The sequence below is a fragment of the Anabrus simplex genome, chromosome 9 (assembly GCF_040414725.1).
Source record: "Anabrus simplex isolate iqAnaSimp1 chromosome 9, ASM4041472v1, whole genome shotgun sequence".
Taxonomy (NCBI): Eukaryota; Metazoa; Arthropoda; class Insecta; order Orthoptera; family Tettigoniidae; genus Anabrus; species Anabrus simplex.
This window is the reverse complement of record NC_090273.1, coordinates 80,444,168-80,461,910: the sequence shown is the minus strand read 5'-3', so window position 1 is coordinate 80,461,910 and position 17,743 is coordinate 80,444,168. Positions and strand designations below refer to the sequence as shown.

The window sequence follows — 17,743 nt, the reverse complement described above, 5'->3', positions numbered from 1 at the left end:
ATTTATGGAGAAAATAATAGAAGTAAAACAATGGGGAAAGCCCAGAAAGAGATGGACGTATACAGTGAAGATGAGTGTTGAAAACAGAGGAGAAGAAGTAGAATAAATATTGGAGGAAGGAAGGGAGTGAGTGAGTGGTGGAGAAAGAGAGAGAGAGAGAAACAAAAATTTAAAGATGACTTTTATTAACTAAGAGTCCATACCTTTTCGTCATTTCTAATAACTCATATCGATCAGCTGCCGTAGGTCCAGCTAAACACCTCTTTTTACTGGGACCAATAGGTCCCGAAGACGGGTGGGGAAAAGGGTGATGAGTATTCTTATGATGGACCTCGCGCAGCAGCTGATGAAGGGAATGTTCCAGCACATGATCATGTTCTGTTTTTGGAGGTAGATTTGTGGTGGGTTTCTTATCAGTCCCTGTACTGTGACGCAGACTAATTATTAACTGTATACCAGGAAGTACCTGCAAAAGAATACATATATACAACATTAAACACCTATTATGGAATAAATAGAAAAACACTTTGATATTAATGTATTTGCTCACATATTCAATTCTCACAAGAACTTGAACCATATTAAAATATCATGTCATGATGACCCCTCAGTAAGTGTTGAAGCTAGGGTTACCAGATATTTTTCATCAAAAATATAAGGAAACTGACAGTTTAGAATTTGAAGTTCTTCATCTATGCAACGCTTGAACTTTAGTTCTTTTATGGAAGATACTAAATGTTATGAAAATTAACACTTTGGCAACTATGAGACCCACCGCCAACTCTTTACTTCTGGACGGTGAGACCCGCTGGCGGTCTCGTGACACATTATATATACTGGAGCCGTAACGCGCGCCGTTCACAGATTATGCTTTCGTCCTTTCTGGTTCGTCTCTACATAAGGCAAACTAACTTCGTATACAGTGGGACATGCAGGGAGTACATAGGAGCTAGGATAATTATGAAATTATTCAATATGCTTGTTCCATTACTTAAATCATTTTATATGAAGAAAATATGTACAAATATAAGAATAGAGACATTCAGGTTAACAATGTTCAGAAAATCATAACTATCAGTTGTATTGGAGTTGAATATTTAACAGCATCGTTATTATTATTATTATTATTATTATTAACAATAATAATATAAAGAAAATTATATCGTACACATGGATAATACAATGATGGTAAAAAAGGGAATGAATGCAACAATGTGAGGTACCACTTCAGTGTTGCTTATGAAAAAAAAGCAGGCACAACGATGGCTTCTTGGGACAATCCTCACAGTACGTGGACACTTTCTTGCAGTGCTTCTGAGCATAAGTTCTGTCATGGATGCTCACTAGTTCTGCGTAACAACTGACGCAACGTTTACGTACTTTTCTATTTCAGCCATCTTTTTCTTCTGTTTCCTTCAAAATATGACTGCGTTTGGGAAAAGTGGAGAGAGTAGCTGCTTTTATCACACTGTTCCCCAAAATTCCAACGACCAACTCCTCTCTAAATTTTCCAATTTGAAATTTCTCCCCATTACTTCATTTTAATGAGCGCATTCATAATAGCAGTTCCAAGCAGAAGTTCCAGCGCAACTTCATGATACCACCTAATTGTTCTCCTCAGTACAGTGAAATAGCTGCTCAGTTGGTCAGATAAGTCAATACCTTGCTTCTTTGGGTTGTAGTATAAAATTGCTTCAGGTTTCACTACGTTTTTGCCTTTCCTATTCTTTTTTCCTGTATCAATCAGATCTAATTTATGTCTCGTAGAGATGAATCTCACATTACGTTTATCTTTCCAGTTTGCTACAACAATTCCAGAATTACTTTCTTTGCCAACTATCTCTCCCTTCTTCATTGATGGACATAGCAGTACATTTTTGGGAATACCTTTCACATTTTTTCTTAGAGTTCCTACTAAGTGTGTGTCATTTTCTATAAAGTACTGGGCAATCGACAAATTATTATAGAACTTGTCTATTACCAAAGTACGACCATGGCCAATATAATCCTGCATTCACTTTTTAACAACAACATTACTGACTCGTTCATCAGATGTAGAAGGAATATGGGTCACCTTTCGCTGATAAACTATTACCTCGTACATGTATCCTTTCGAATCGCACAACTTGGAACAATTTAACACCATATTTTGAAGCTTTACCAGGGATGTATTGTCTAAAAGATAAAACAACCTCGAAAAGGCATCCATTGTTTCATCAATTATTACAGCTTCCCCAGGAACTTCGAAAGTTTTGAAATTACGCACAAGAAGGTCAAGCAAAACTCTAATTTTACTGAGCTTGTCTGACTTATCTAGTGTGGCATTATCCGCAAAATGAAGAAATCTCAAAATATCCTTAAATCGGTCACGTGTCATTACTAACGGTACAAAAGCGCTGCGATATAAAAAATACTTTGACCAGTAGTCTGATATTTTAGGGTACCTTACTAGCCCCATATAAAAATGAGTGCGTAGAAGTTCCACAACTCTGGCTCAGTTACATCTGTCCATTTATTTTGTATTGTGTTTTTTCCATTGCGGTTTGTTTCCACCAGTATGAAGTTAATAATGTCATTACTAATTATACCTTTGAGTATATCTATTGGCGTATCCCTGTCACATAAATTCTGAATTTTCTCTGTTGGTGGACGTTGGAACTGTTTAAGATGTTGTCCAGTGACATCGAACCATGAAAGGTTTATTTTCTGTCCTATCAAAATCACTGGTGTTTAAATGTCTGGTTGTACATTTGCAGATATCTGCCCTGTGTGTAGTGATGGGCAACGCTCTCGCTCAAGACTCTCGAGACTGACGTCGCAGATCTCAAGACTCTCGCGAGAATCCCGAGACTGATCCTCCTGTAGCGCAAGCTGTGCGACGTACCAGTAAGTACGACTGTAAACTTGACAGTATATCATTGGCAGTTATTGCGTGAAATAACGTTCTCTTATGAAAACGTGTGAGCCAATACATTTTGTCAAACGCCTGGAAAAGTCCTGCATGTTCAACTATGAACCCCTTAATACCATTAACTAAAGTGGAAACAGAATGTCTGTATCTTAAACTGTTCACGACTTATTTGGGGTGGACATCTTAGGTGAATAACAATGCATACTTTGTGAATAACTGTAGATAGGATGTACACCTACTTGGATACTAGAGGCGTGCATTATTCGAACGTGAGACGGGGAAGATGTGCTTTGCTACATATGCAACCCCCATTACACAGGAGTGGAACGTGTAACAGGGGTGATGGGCAACGCTCTCGAGACCGATTCTCGAGTGCTGCGAGCTGTGCGACGTCCCAGTAACTACGAGTGTAAGCTTGATAGTTATCATCAGCAGTTCTCACATGGAAACGTGTGTGACGATAAATTTTGTCAAAATCCTATGAAAGCACTGCATGTTGGACTATGAGCTCCTTACCATTAACCAAAGTGAATACAGAATGCCAGTATCTTAAACTGTTCACGAGTTATGTCAGGTAGACATCTTAACTGAATAACCCGTATAATTTGTTAATAATTGTTATTAGGATGTAATCCTACCTGGATGCCTCACAATCGTTGTCGGCAGGGTAGTTTCTTGTGATTCAGACCGGGCCGGAGGGGTTCTGTGACGATTCCTCTTCATTGATTTTTTTTTTTTGCTAGGGGCTTTACGTCGCACCGACACAGATAGGTCTTATGGCGAAGATGGGATAGGAAACGCCTACGAGTTAGAAGGAAGCGGCCGTGGCCTTAAGGTACTGCCCCAGCATTTGCCTGGTGTGAAAATGGAAAACCATCTTCAGGGCTGCCGATAGTGGGATTCAACCTACTATCTCCCGGATGCAAGCTCACAGCCGCGCGCCTCTACGCGCACGGCCAACTCGCCCGGTCTTCATTGATATTATGCGTTTGTAAGTGCCGGATCATCCCAGAAGAATTTCTGCCGATGTATTTTACTTCTTTTGAATAAGCAATACAGTGGGCTGTGCTATGTGACATCTCTTAAAAATAACCGACATCCACGACTTACGTTGCGTTTCGGACATCGTCTTCAAGTTGTCGCGAACAATTCGACACAGTTCACATTGCACCGTCATATATCAAAGTACCTACCTAATTATGACGCGAATACTCTATAGCAATTTAGATTGCACATTCCACTCGTGCGTAATGGTGGTTGCATATGCAGAAAGGCGCGTCTTGCCTCGTCTTGAGTTCGAATAATGCATGCCTCTAGTATCCAGTTACGTGTACCTACAGTAGCCGTCAGGTTCTGTACTTAAACCACTCATTCGTGTACCTACCAGTGCATACAATGCCCGAATGCGTATCCTTTACAATTATGTTATACTTCGTCAAAATATACTTCGGTATAAACGAACGCCCTAGTCGCTTGTTGACACGTATTTACGAAAATGAGAAGGCCCGTGGGCTATTCGCATATTCGGAACAAACAACATTCAGCTCCGACTACCTGCAGGCCTACGACAAGCTGCTCGCCACACATTGTGGGGACAACACTCTCGAGATTTCTCGAAATTTCTCGCGAGAAATAATGCCTGCGCTAGTCTCGAGAAATCCCGAGAAATCTCGAGACCTCGTCTCAGACTGCCCATCACTACCTGTGTGTTGTGTTCATTGTCGCAGCTGATCCCCAGATGGTTGTCCATTAACTTGATGCTGAAGGTTGTCCCTGTTTTGTATTTTACGTGGACGAGGCCGATCTTCTTCCTCCGAGCGTTCGACGTATGAATCATCTGAAGTACTTTCAGATGAAGCCACATATGATGAACCCCTGTCATTTGCGTCTTCTGCATCATCGCTTACGGAAAGAATTGCGGCTGATGAGCGGGTTTCCCGCAGTCGGTTTGGAGTCTCATGAGAAGTTGACGGAAGGGGATCTGGAATGCAGTGCTTGATTCGCAAGAGATAATTTAAATTTCGTTTTCCTCATCGTCCTCCGAAATAATCTCTTCGAGTAATTTAGAAATATTTTCCACATCCATGCCATTTATTCTGGAAAAATACAATATTGTTCACTAGATACCCCAAGCAGTGATATAATGTACGATGTGTCTCAAAATATAAGTAATACATATCTTTGATTCATTTGAAACGTAGGAAAGTAAGAAATGCATCTCACTTACAGAGTCATTGTAAGAATTATATCAGCAGAACTGCATACACACTTAACATGTTGCTTCACAACACTACGTTCGATCAAAACAAACAATGCTGCATAAAGACCGCCAATTTCAGTGAGGTCGCCTGCCGGGAGGTCTCAGCACACAGTGCACCTTAACGCCTATAGGCTGTACTTAAGATGTGTAATAGTATGTAATATATCCATTAGAGTTCAAGTATCTCTAATTTTTCACTCTGTTCCTAATGAATAAACTCAGAAAACAATACGCCATCGTCAACGTGTTAAACACAATCAATAAACTGTATTTTAAATTTATATCACATCACCCGAGGGAGGGGGGCATGATTAGCACAGTGGCTTAGCAGCTGGCTTACCAGCCAGATGGCCGAGGTTCAAATTCCGGTCAATCCTTAAACCCTCAGCCAAAACCAAAATGAGCCTGGGTGGCTCCAGCGATCCCAGAAATAACTGCGATAAGCTGAAGAATGTTTTTATATCTCCGTGGCTCAAGCGGCAGTGCGCCGAACTCTCACCGATGGGCTCCGTGGTTCAAATCCTGGTCACTCCATGTTAGATTTGTGCTGAACAAAGCAGAGGCGGGACAGGTTCTTCTCCGGGTACTGCGTTTTTTTCCGTCATATTTCATTCCAGCAACACTCTCCAAAATCATTTCATTACATCTTTCATTCATTAATCATTGCCCCAGAAGAGTGCGACAGGCTTCGGCAGCCGGCACAATTCCTTTCCTCGCCGATAGATGGATGGGACTTCATTCATTCCATTCCCGACCCGGTCGAATGACTGGAAACAGGCTGTTGATTTTCGTTTTCATCACTTCACTGATGCCACCATTTTCTACAATGAACTCTTTCTCTCATAAAACACAAGGGCAACTGGGGTCACAACGCGTGGACACAAACACATCCTCCCTCATCTTCTCATATACATATTTCAGTGAAGGATTACCTATATTATGTTCAGAATTTTTTTCATGAATGTTTGGCATTTTATGTGACAGGCAGATGCCTATATACATGACTTGTTAGACCTGCCCTCACTTATGGTTGTACAAGGCAAAAGAAATATGATCAGCAAATGCATGTAATAGAAATGCGGATGCTGCAATGGTCAGCGGGTGTCATCCTCTTGGACCGAGTGCGCAAAACCAACAGACTGACGTGAAATTAAGAAGCAGCCAACTCTTCCAGTCATCCGGCAACTATTGATTAGCGTGCATTTGATCGGTTATTCACTCTTAGTCGACAAAGTTATGACGGAGAATCTATCATTCTAACAAAGTAGCCTTACTCCTTAGAACTCACGCAGCGGGCCATGCACGACAACAAGAATAACCCGCATAGATCCTATGTCGGGAAAAGCCAGACATTATTTTCTTTACAGGTACAGTAAGCTACGGCCTTCTTTTGACAACAATTTGAAGCCATGTATAGCTCTATAATCTCTTTGAAATCAGGCTTTGTGGCATTCTTTAAAGACCACGTGAGTTTGTAAACAGATGTTCAGTAACATGGCGTCATTCCAGCAGCACAAGAAGGAAATAGCCAGATTTTAGATGAAAGCGACAAATTTCAGCGACAGTGAGAGTGATTTTCAATTAAGTAATGAGGAAGATATTGCGGAACGAGATTGTGTTGGTAAGTTGAGTGATGAAGTTCCCGATAATGAGAAGAGTACACAAGAACCTCATTTATCTGCCCCTCATTAATCCAAATCTCTGGTTTATCCAGATCAAAAATAATAAAAATTTATTTTTACTTGTACAGTATTTCTCTTACAGCGTCAACTCTTCATGAATGTCTTTTCTGCCAAGGGTAGTTACGGCAGGAATTGGAAGTAATTCGGCCATGGTCTATCAAAGGTTCCGTCCCAGCGCCTGCCTGGAATTGAGAATGGGAAATCATGGTAAACCATTCCCAGGACGGCTGAGGTGGGATTCGAAACCACGCTCTTCTGAATGCAATGCGCTATTAATTCACTGATGGTGAATTTGAAAAACCAAACCGGCGCTCCATCAGAAGAAACAATGACTCGTGGAGAGGCAGTTGGACAAAATGATGGCCTATTTAGAAACCTTGACTGAAACCACACCAGCAGGACTGTTGTTAGTAAAAAGTCTTCATGATCGTGCTGCGTGCAAGCGCTATACAAATGTAAAACAAAAAAACTTGCACATTATTTTAGTGCCTAAAACAAAGACATAAATGTACGAAACATGTTCTGATATTTTTTGTACAATTGAAAAAAAAGTATTACTGTACAACTTATGTTAATAGATTATATAACATGTACTGTATTTGTTTTTTAGTTCCCTGGATTATCCGGATTTTCGATAATCCAGATCAGTTCTGGTCCCACTTAACCCAGATAAACGAGGTTCTTGTGTATGCTAAATGGCAGTGCTGGTACCTCTATTGATGGCTGGAGGGAATACCGTAACACAGACTCGGACTTCAAAAGAACCCCATTCCCAGGTAAGTCAGGTTATAAGCCACCGCAAGGGACTAAACCTAAGAGTGAACTTGACTTTTTCCCATTATTCATGACTGATGAGATATTTTATTATAAAATGTTACAAGGGACATGTTTCGCCCATATTAAGGGCATCATCAGCCTCAAACTCAAACACGTATGGTGAATAATCCTGATTGTTCTTACAAATCATAAAAAGAGAATATCAATGTAGGTGTTTGTCTAACATAAAATTATTAGAATGCCCTTGGTTAAAATCATAGTATCAAGCTGCATGTCACAAGTTCACAAGATGACACTTTCCGAAGCGCTGAGTCAGTGTGCCCAAAACCTGTTGAGGGTAGAGCAATAAAACAGCTCAATCTTTATAATGAAATAGAAATGTGTTTCCTTGAATACTCCTATTGGAGAAAAAATAAAGCTGACAGACTGTTAAAGATGTTAATTTCATAATTTAAGATAAGACAACAGTCTTCTTAAGTAGGTAGCTGTTCAGCTGTCAGTGTTTATCTTACTTGAAGGAGCGAAAGTCGAAGGTATATTGACGATGATAGGGCTTTTTGGTGTGAAGTCTGTAGCAAGAGGAGAGAGAATGCTTAGGAAAGGTATATTTGAAGGGAATGTGGGTGTTAAAAAAGAAAACATGGAGAATGTATAAACACTTACCCTTTCGTCTGTAAAGATGTAAATCAGTTATGGAAAGGTTAGTTGAAGAAAAACAACGTTATGTGTATGTTCATTTATTTCTTTGACTGTTACGGTGTTAATCAGTTGCTATGGTAGTGTTGAATGACTGACACTTGTGCTTCTAGTATTGTATCAATGTGAGATTGGCGGAGGAGGGTGTGGTGGAGGGGAGCGGGTAGGCGGGGCGTTAAGTTTAGGTGTTGTTGGTTGCGAGAGATTTGCGTGGTCAGATAGGGAGGGAGTCTTGTTGGGTTGCGGAAGATTTGCGTGGGCAGACATGAAGGGAGTCATATTAGTTAAAGTAGTGGAGATTCTAGAAGATGTTAATTTAAGATTTTTAAGAATGTAGTTATGTTTTGAATTTAGAGTTTTCAATAATTTGGGTAAACTTTCGTATAATGGATTCTTGACTTCAATTAAATCATTGAGGTTTAGATTTTTGTTATAGTATTGGTCCAAAAATATATAGATGGTTTCAAGCTCATTCATCAACTTTCCTTTGTCTACTCTTAATAATTGTGAGGTCTTATCCTATCGTTGTGATGTCCTGTTTCTTTCATAAGGGAGCTCATAGCTGAAAATTTGTGCTTATTGGCATTATAGTGTTCTAAAAACCTAGTTTGCAAACTCAGGCCTGTTTGACCAATATAAGAGACGTTGCATTGCGTGCAGGTGAGCCTGTATATGCCTGAGCCTGAGTATTTTATTTTTTTTTTTTTGTTTGAATTGACTGTGTTGTAATTTAAAAATAATTTTTCGTTAGTGTTTGTTGTCCTAAAAGCTATACTGGTATTTTTGTTTTTTATTCAGTTCAAAACCTGGTGAAAGTTTGGATTGTTGCAGGTGAAGATAATGAATTTGGATTTTTTGGGTTTGTCAGGGATAAGGTTTGTTGTTAATTTGAATTTGACCTTATTTATTAAACGGTTAATCATTTCAGGTTTACATCCATTGATTTTTGCTAATTTACGTACATTTCAATACGGACCTAACATGAGAATTATAACGCGTAATGACGAGATATTGTCGGAAATTATGCGCGAGACTAATGGGTATGGCAGTGTAAACATTCAAAAGGTTACGCCCCTCGGACGCAAGTCTATTTGGAGGTCTTTGATAGATGTTACTCTTCCTGAATTCAAAGCATTTTTAGGCATAATCCTAAATATGGCACTGAACAGTACGCCTGAATTACCATGTGAAACAGTGTTTTTCTGCAATATTTGTAGAAAAAAGCCTGGATTACATCCCAGTGAGTGCTTTGAGAATGTCCATACAATGCATAATTACAGATAAAAAGTGACTGAGATAATTTCAGGCTTACAAATGCTTAAAATTTCACCTGAATATTGTATTGTACTTGTATTGTATTTATTTTGTGTTTGCTTTAGTATGCTGGCCATATATTTGTGCTGTCTCTTATCACTCTGCAAGCAGATTCTTAAATGGAGCTGGAGAGGCAGGAGTGTTCAGCAATAAAGGAGGGCTAAGGATTAATCAGTTTAAAACTGCTGAAGGTTAATTTTATGAAGTTTGTCATCATAAAGAAGGAAAATTCAGGAAACATGATCTTTACCCTTGTCAAGAGGATTACATTTTTGGTTGTGAGCGTAATTAATTTTCCTGATTTTCTTTTTATTATTAGCAAACATGAACACTCCAAAAATGTAAGTAGTTAAGTATAATTACACCATTCATACCTAATTTCATCAGAATAGATTGCAGGTATACATTTATTCTGGAAGAAATAAATACTCACCTGCCTGGTTTCTTGCAAAAGTGGCATAAGGCATGCCACACAGTAGTTTTGACTAATGTCGCAAAACTTTATAGGTTACATGCACAAAACTAGGCTGTAATTCACTTACTTGCCTACTTCATAATTCATTAATATTACAGTATAATTATATTATTGAAAAATTCATAACCAGATATGCACATACAGCATGTGTGTCAAAATGGGAAGCAAATTGAAACTTTATTTATGCTGTAAACTAGAATTATCGTTTGCAGTCCTGGATCCTGATTTGTGACCTCATACCATTGCATGCTTTCCTCATCACCATCATTGATTTTCTGTCAAATTCTGATGATTAATACCATGATAGATAATAACTACGTACCGATGGTCTGAATCTGTCCTATCCACTTTCTTGTTCTCACACTTGCATCAATTTCAATTTTTCCCCAATGTCACCCATTATCGCCCATTTTTGGGTATTCGTCAACACTATATAGTAATTACAACTGTATTTCAGACAAGTTTTGAATTCTTTTTTGGGATATAATGTCTACAGTAACTAAAACACGAACATTTGCAATGTAGACAACATTCTGATGATGATGATGATGATATTTATGGAAATAGCAATCAACAGCAATAACTTTCTTCTTTTTTATTCCACATCACTGTGTTCAGCCTAACTAAGGGTCCTGTGCATTCACTCATATATATATATATATATATATATATATATGATATGTATAGTGTTATTTTAATAATAATAATAATAATAATAATAATAATAATAATAATAACAGCCGTCGGCTGTAACTCGATCCAACTATATATAACTTCTTCCAGCACTCATTGACCAGTTCAACTCAGTTTATGGACGTGTTTGCGATGACTAAACAGAGCAATCCTAGCATAAAACATACGCCCACACAAATCAAACTGAATGGATTGAGGAGGGTAAGGTTGCAATTGACGGAGTTTTCTTGCTTGTCGCTTGGCCTGAGGAGGGCGGGGTTTCAATTGACGGAGTTTTCTTGCTTGTCGCTTGGCCTCTTGATGTCTGTGGCGTTCTCTTTCAAACAAGTTGACAGTGGTGGATGTAGTGTGCGCCACAGTGAACGGTCCACAGCACTTTCTTCCCATGTCTGTACATCTATACCAGTAGTCTTCATGATGCATTTCAGCTGGTCCTTAAAATGCTTAAGATGGTGGGGAAGCCAGGTATCACCCATGCAGTGAACATGGCCTAACCATCTCAGTTGATGAGCGATGATTGTTGCCTCAATGCTATTTAGCTTCCCTTTGTTGAGAACTGCCGTGTTAGTCACATAGTCCTCCCACTTAATATTCAAGATGAAACTCATTTTCTGTTGGTGAAAGCGCTCAAGTTTTTTGATATCATGGTGATAGAGTATCCAAGTTTCACAACATTACAGCAGCGTGGAAATGACAACAGCTTTGTACACGATGAGTTTGGTATGCAGTTTTAGGTCGTTATTCAAGAAGACTCTGCATTAACCGTCCGAATGCTGCATGAGCAGCCCCAATCCTTTTATCAACGTCTTGTTCGCAGGTACACTGTTTAAACAACATGCTTCCAAGTTGTTTCCTGCAGGACAAAGGAGGCCAAAATCGGAAGAAAAAGAAAAAATAAAGCACATCCAAAACAAAAGCATACAACGAAATCCGTTTTTTCATTCCTTATTATATGGTCACCCATATATGTAGCAAGTTTTGTGCGATAAGTGTTGTACCGCATAAATTACCATAAGGCCTACTCTAATTAAAAGGTTACGTTGTACTCGAGAATATGGTTTTGAATGCAAATATCCATTCTCAAATGCATTATATTCGATTCTGCCTATTACTATTCTCAGGACACAAAATTAATTGAAAAAAAAAATCAAATCTCAAGAAATGTTGGTTTATTCACGCCCTTGAGTTCAGCTGCGAAGGGTGTTGAGACACTCGCTGCACAAGCCAGTAGATTACAGGTGGGAAATGATACAAACTTTTCGATGTTAGGCTGTGATTATAAAATGAGTACAGTTTTTACAAGGACATTTTAACGTAAAATTCCCCATGTTATACTTGGGCCATTATGGTACTCTCCCAAGACATCACATGGCTTTATGTATAGTACTCGCCACGTAAGGCTGTACACTAAAAGGCAAATATCACCAAACTATTCCCTTTTTGCTTTTAATGGCGTTTTTAATGGAGTTTTGATGGTTTGAGGTGAAACTCAAAACAAAACAAACAAAATATGGTTAAGAGACGAAATTAAATTCTTGTACAGGAAGAAATATTTTTTGAATCAGAAATTATACGACACTCACCTCGCAGCGACTAAACTACTTTCAAACGCACAATGGACACTATTCTATCAAGAAGTAGAGAACAAATTATTCTACGAACTAGCCAAAAAACAGTCAAATTTGGAGAATAAACTCAACAGGCTAAAAAACTGCCAACTACATAACCAACAAACTAGAAACTCCAATAGTAACACGTTCGTTCGTACGCAGTTTCATCCAGCTGTTGTAAATCTATCTAACACGCCCTTAAGTGAAAGTGAACACTTAACTTTATCCAAAGGACCGAAACACAACTGGCCAAACTTGAACAGTCTCAACATAGCCGCTACTATGATCACAGAATCAGAGCTAGCCATCAGCAAAATGCCGGAAGACACGCAAAATGAGGTTAGAACCGATGTTAAAAGGAAACTGACTGATATCCTCCACAATTTAACCAACCCCGCAAATAACCTCAATAATAAAGAAAAAATTGCTGAACAAAAGCGCATATACGCCCTCAAGAATAAAATTAAAGACAACGAACTCATCATAACCAAAGCTGACAAAGGCAATGCAACAGTTATCATGGATAAAAAAGTATATATTGAAAAAACAAAAAACTTTTTCACAGACAGCTCATTTTCCATAATCAAAAAAGACCCCACCCAAAAAATTCAAAAACTACTTAAACAAACTCTTAAAAACACTTCATTTTTATTTACCGAACAGGAAAAATCCAAACTCATACATATGAACCCAGGACTCCCCACTGCTAAAGCTCTTCCCAAAATTCACAAAACCGGAATTCCCATCCGGCCAATTATCAACTATAGACCGAGCCCCTTATACAGAATATCACAATTCATCCAATGTTTCTTAAGAAAAAATTATCAATTCTTATCCAAAAAGTCTATTAAAAACACATCTGAGCTAGTAGAAAAACTAAACAAGTTCAATTTGCAACCGGATCACTCCATCCACTCTTTCGATATTGTAAACATGTACCCAAGCATACAAGTATCAAAATTAATTCCGATAATTATAAACAATTTAAACAAAAACAGCCACTTAAGCAAACTAGAGATACAAGACTTTATCACAATATTAAAACTTATCATCGACAATAACTTCTTCACTTTTGACAATGTCATATATCAACAAAATGGTTTGGCAATGGGGTCACCGGCCTCAGGTATCTTAGCAGAAATATACCTGGACTTCCTCGAATACACCAAAATTGACAACGAATTCGAAAACATTCTCTTTTGGGCCAGATATGTCGACGATGTCTTTGTAATCATGAATGAGAAATCAATTAACGCACCCACCACCCTCTTAAGACTCAACAATATTGATCCTCATATCAAATTCACACTAGAATCCGAATCAAATCAAAAAATCAACTTTCTAGATTTAACCATCACTAGAAACTCAGATTCTTTCAGTTATAAAATTTTCAGAAAACCCACTCAAACAGCCTCCACCATTCGCCAAGATTCAGTGCACCCCCAGTCCCACAAACGAGCCACATACAACAGCCTAGTTCACCGAGCCTTCAGCATACCTATGTCCAATAAAGATCTAAAAAACAAACTCAACACAATCCGCGGAATCGCAAAATTCAACGGCTTCAGCAATCATTTTATAGAAAGGATAATCAATAAACACAAACATCGCCCAAAAACTACCCTCAAAAAAGAAATAACCAAACCTCTAACATTTTCCACCTTCACGTTCAACAATGATATCTACAAGTTAACCAACATCTTTAAGAAACAAGGCGTTAAAATAGCCTTCAAAACCAACAATAAGAACATGAATGTTTTATACAATACTTCACACATCAACAAGACCAGCAGTTTTTTAAAATCAGGAGTTTATAGGATCAAATGTACCACCTGTAAAAAAACCTACATCGGGCAAACCGAGAGAAACTTCATTATCAGATACCACGAGCACACTAACGCAATAAAATACAACAAGTTTTCAGCCATCGGCCAACACATGCAAGATTATAACCATAATTTCACCAATATTGAACAAGACATGGACATCCTCGTATTAGCAAACAAGGGCCCTTTACTGAACATAATGGAAAATTACTACATACACCTAGACCAATACTTTAATGCCAGTCACAATCTCAATGAAATCTCTGAGAAACCCAACATACTCTTCGATCTATTTATCACTTTCCTCAGAAAGAATAATGCAGCCAACCTAAACTCAATCCTAAATTTAATCAAAAGTACTTTTCCAAGACAATTACACTTTCTCCCGCACCCTTCAGCCCCACCTTAAGCCCTCTTCCTAAGCCATATTTCATTTCAATACAAGAACTTACTGATTTCCATGATTATAATTTTTACAACACCCCATTTATACTTTATTCTTTGTTAAAAACCTCTGATTATGTATATTCCTTGTATTATTAACTATTACCATAACATCTCATTTCACTTGTTATTCTTTAAAATAATATTGTCTTAGGATTTCGCCACAAATGATCTTTGCTCCAATACGGCTGATGATGACCCCTAGATGGGTCGAAACTAGTACCGTATAATTTTGTAATTTTGTGAATATATTGTATTGAAAAGGTGGAAACATGTAAGTTATTATTATTATTATTATTACATCACAGTATCACTTCTCTCCATTAATACTTGCCGACTGTTTAATTTCTTGTAACGGATTCCCAGTTCCTTTACCATAACATTCAGTGAAGTCTTGCTTCCCTTAAATAGTTCGCTTTTTCCCTCAGAGACTCGCATAGTTTCGAAAGAGTCTTTTCTGTGGTAGTAGTCGTAAATATGCCAACGAATGGCATCTTTCTGGAAACTGTCCAAATTCATCACTGGTTTGGCTCGATTCCTTTTCTTACCCGGCATTTCAAAATTAAGAGGATCCAGGAGATTTTTCCTTAGCATGGTGGTATTCCTTTCCAACTGCCACTACTGTTTATTTACTTAATTTGGTAGTGTCGGCAGTTCTCGGTAGGGCTTGTGCTAAAGGAAGCAGTGTAGCACTGTTCTCCTTTTCTTTCTCAAAGTACTCACGCACGTTGGACACAATTTCACGGGCCTGGCTTCTCAAAGGCGTGCCCTGTCCCACACCTCTCGATTTCTTGCTACTTATCTTTCCCGAACTACAATGAGACATGGTAAACACGACGAACTAACTACACTAATACACTGACGTAAATAAATATACAGCTATTTTATACTCTGAATAATTAAACTATATTGTATTAACTTATGCTATGCTAAACTGCAAACTACGCTATACTGTACTATACTAGAGATATAAGGACTAATATGAAAAACACACTAATTACTGAAGGAAAATGCAAAAGAGTGCGAACCGCACTGAATACCATACAAGCTGAGCGAGGTAGGTTAACCACGTGGTGAATGTAAACATTAGAGTTGGCAACAAGGTTTCGAGATCATGCTCTGCCGATATAAATTGATATGAATGGCAGCTTGGGATTGGTCGGATGTCTATGCTTTAGCGCACAACCACCAGACAGAGCCTAAATCTGCCAAAACGTCAACTTAGAAGTAGAACCGTGCGGAGTATAGGTCTCAGTCACATAGGTCAATATGGGTGCATTACTTCTTTACACTTCCTTGGTACTTCCTTATTCCAGACACATTGCCCTGTTGCACCCTTTTGCTAATCTCCATGTCCAGCCTTGCATTCTGTTCCCAGGGAGAATGTGTGGATTACCATGGTCAAAAAGAGACAGTACTGGGTACACAGACATGGTCCAAGCAATGTACAAAATCTGTGTCAGCAGCGTACAGACTGTCTGGAAAGACAGAATGGCTTAGAAATGAAAATGCACTACGACAGGGGAGTGTGCTGTCACCTCTTTTGTTTCTAATGGTTATGGACAAAATTGTAAAGGAGACAATGGAAGCACATGGGAATAGGGAGATGAAGTTACTACTGTCTGCAGACGATATTGTGGTCTAAGGAAGAAATAGCAAAGAAGTACAAGAACTCGATGCACTGAAAAAGAAAATTGGAAAGTATGAAATGAAAAACAGCACAGTGAAAATCAAGACCATGGTGATATCAAGAAGATAAAGACAAGGGAAAGACATTGTGAAAATTGGTGGTCACTGCCTTGAAATTGTTTGATTGATTACATATTAGTGGAAAAAGGACATCAGAAAGATTTTACAGCTATGCCTGAGGAAACCTGAGGTGACCATAGAGCAGTGATAGCAAAGTTGAAAGTAGGCACAGTCACAAAACTACAAGGAAAAAATAAAGAAATTTAGGGTCTGGATATTAAAGGAAAAGTAGTTTCAGTGAGAGTAAAGGAAAGAATTACAAAAACTGATACCAAGGACAGATATTAGTCATGCTGAACAAGCATGGAATAATTTTAAAAGTGCATTTGTAAGGTGTGGTGTGCACAGAAAACATGAGGCAAAACATCAGGAAAGGCAAGAGAGAAAGAGAGAACATAGTGGATCGATAGAGTGAAAGATAAAGGAAAAGAAAAAAACTTGGACGGAATGGAAAACACAAAAGACTGAAGAGAGTAGAGTGAGATACACACGTATTTCACTGCATAACCGTGTAATCGTCTGATCATTCTTTATTTTCAATACAAAAATCGGATTTTAAAGTTACAACGCATAATCGTCACATGTTCAAATTTTGTTCAGAAACTGCTTAAAAGGTAAACAGAACTGCAATGTACAGTAATTGCATACGAAAGCGCAATTTAAATACGTGTATGGCGCATGGGGAGTTTAGTAACACAGTCACGTTTATGAATATTGACCTTTCAGATCCTTTCAAACAGAACAAAGATGGCCTAGGCCACCATAGCTCAATTGGAAGAGCAACCGACGTGAAATCGGGAGGTTGTGGGTTCGGATCCCACTGGTGTCCGGCTGGCCATTTTTGTTCTGTACTTAACATCTCTTCAACACGTACTACATGTACGTAACACAACCTAATACGTTGAAAGTCTGTTTCGATTACAGTCACGTTTGGTAGATGTCTGTAAAACGTTTGCCGAATACATTGCCATCGACAACGTGGAGACTACTTCAGAGGACCGTGATCAGCTGTGATCACGTGATGTCAGATGAAGCTGCCGCTCCAGCTGACAAAAGTGTGTACAGAATAGTTTGTGTTTTTTAGCTTGTGTTAATTTCCACCAGTTATGCACCACCTTTTCACTCATGGAAAATTTTCTTTCCTCAGCGAAGACAATTACGTTTAGCTTGAAGACAGCATAATAGTTTCTGTAATTACCCACGACCACAAATGCTTCACAAGTTAACATATTGCTATGTAAATTAATGCCGGTAACTGTTCAGTATTATTGCATTAAAAACAAAATATTTCTACACACACTCCAAA

The 17,743-nt window shown here is 38.5% G+C and overlaps 1 protein-coding gene across 1 annotated transcript in view; it reads right to left on the bottom strand.

The window, feature by feature from the left end:
- The window catches only part of MED17 (mediator complex subunit 17), a 139,405-nt gene that overhangs the window by 54,316 nt on the left and 67,346 nt on the right, over window positions 1-17,743 (bottom strand). The window contains exon 7 of the mRNA XM_067153568.2: window positions 204-466. Within this exon, the coding sequence (XP_067009669.1) occupies window positions 204-466 (263 nt within the window). The remainder of the gene's footprint in view (window positions 1-203; window positions 467-17,743) is intronic.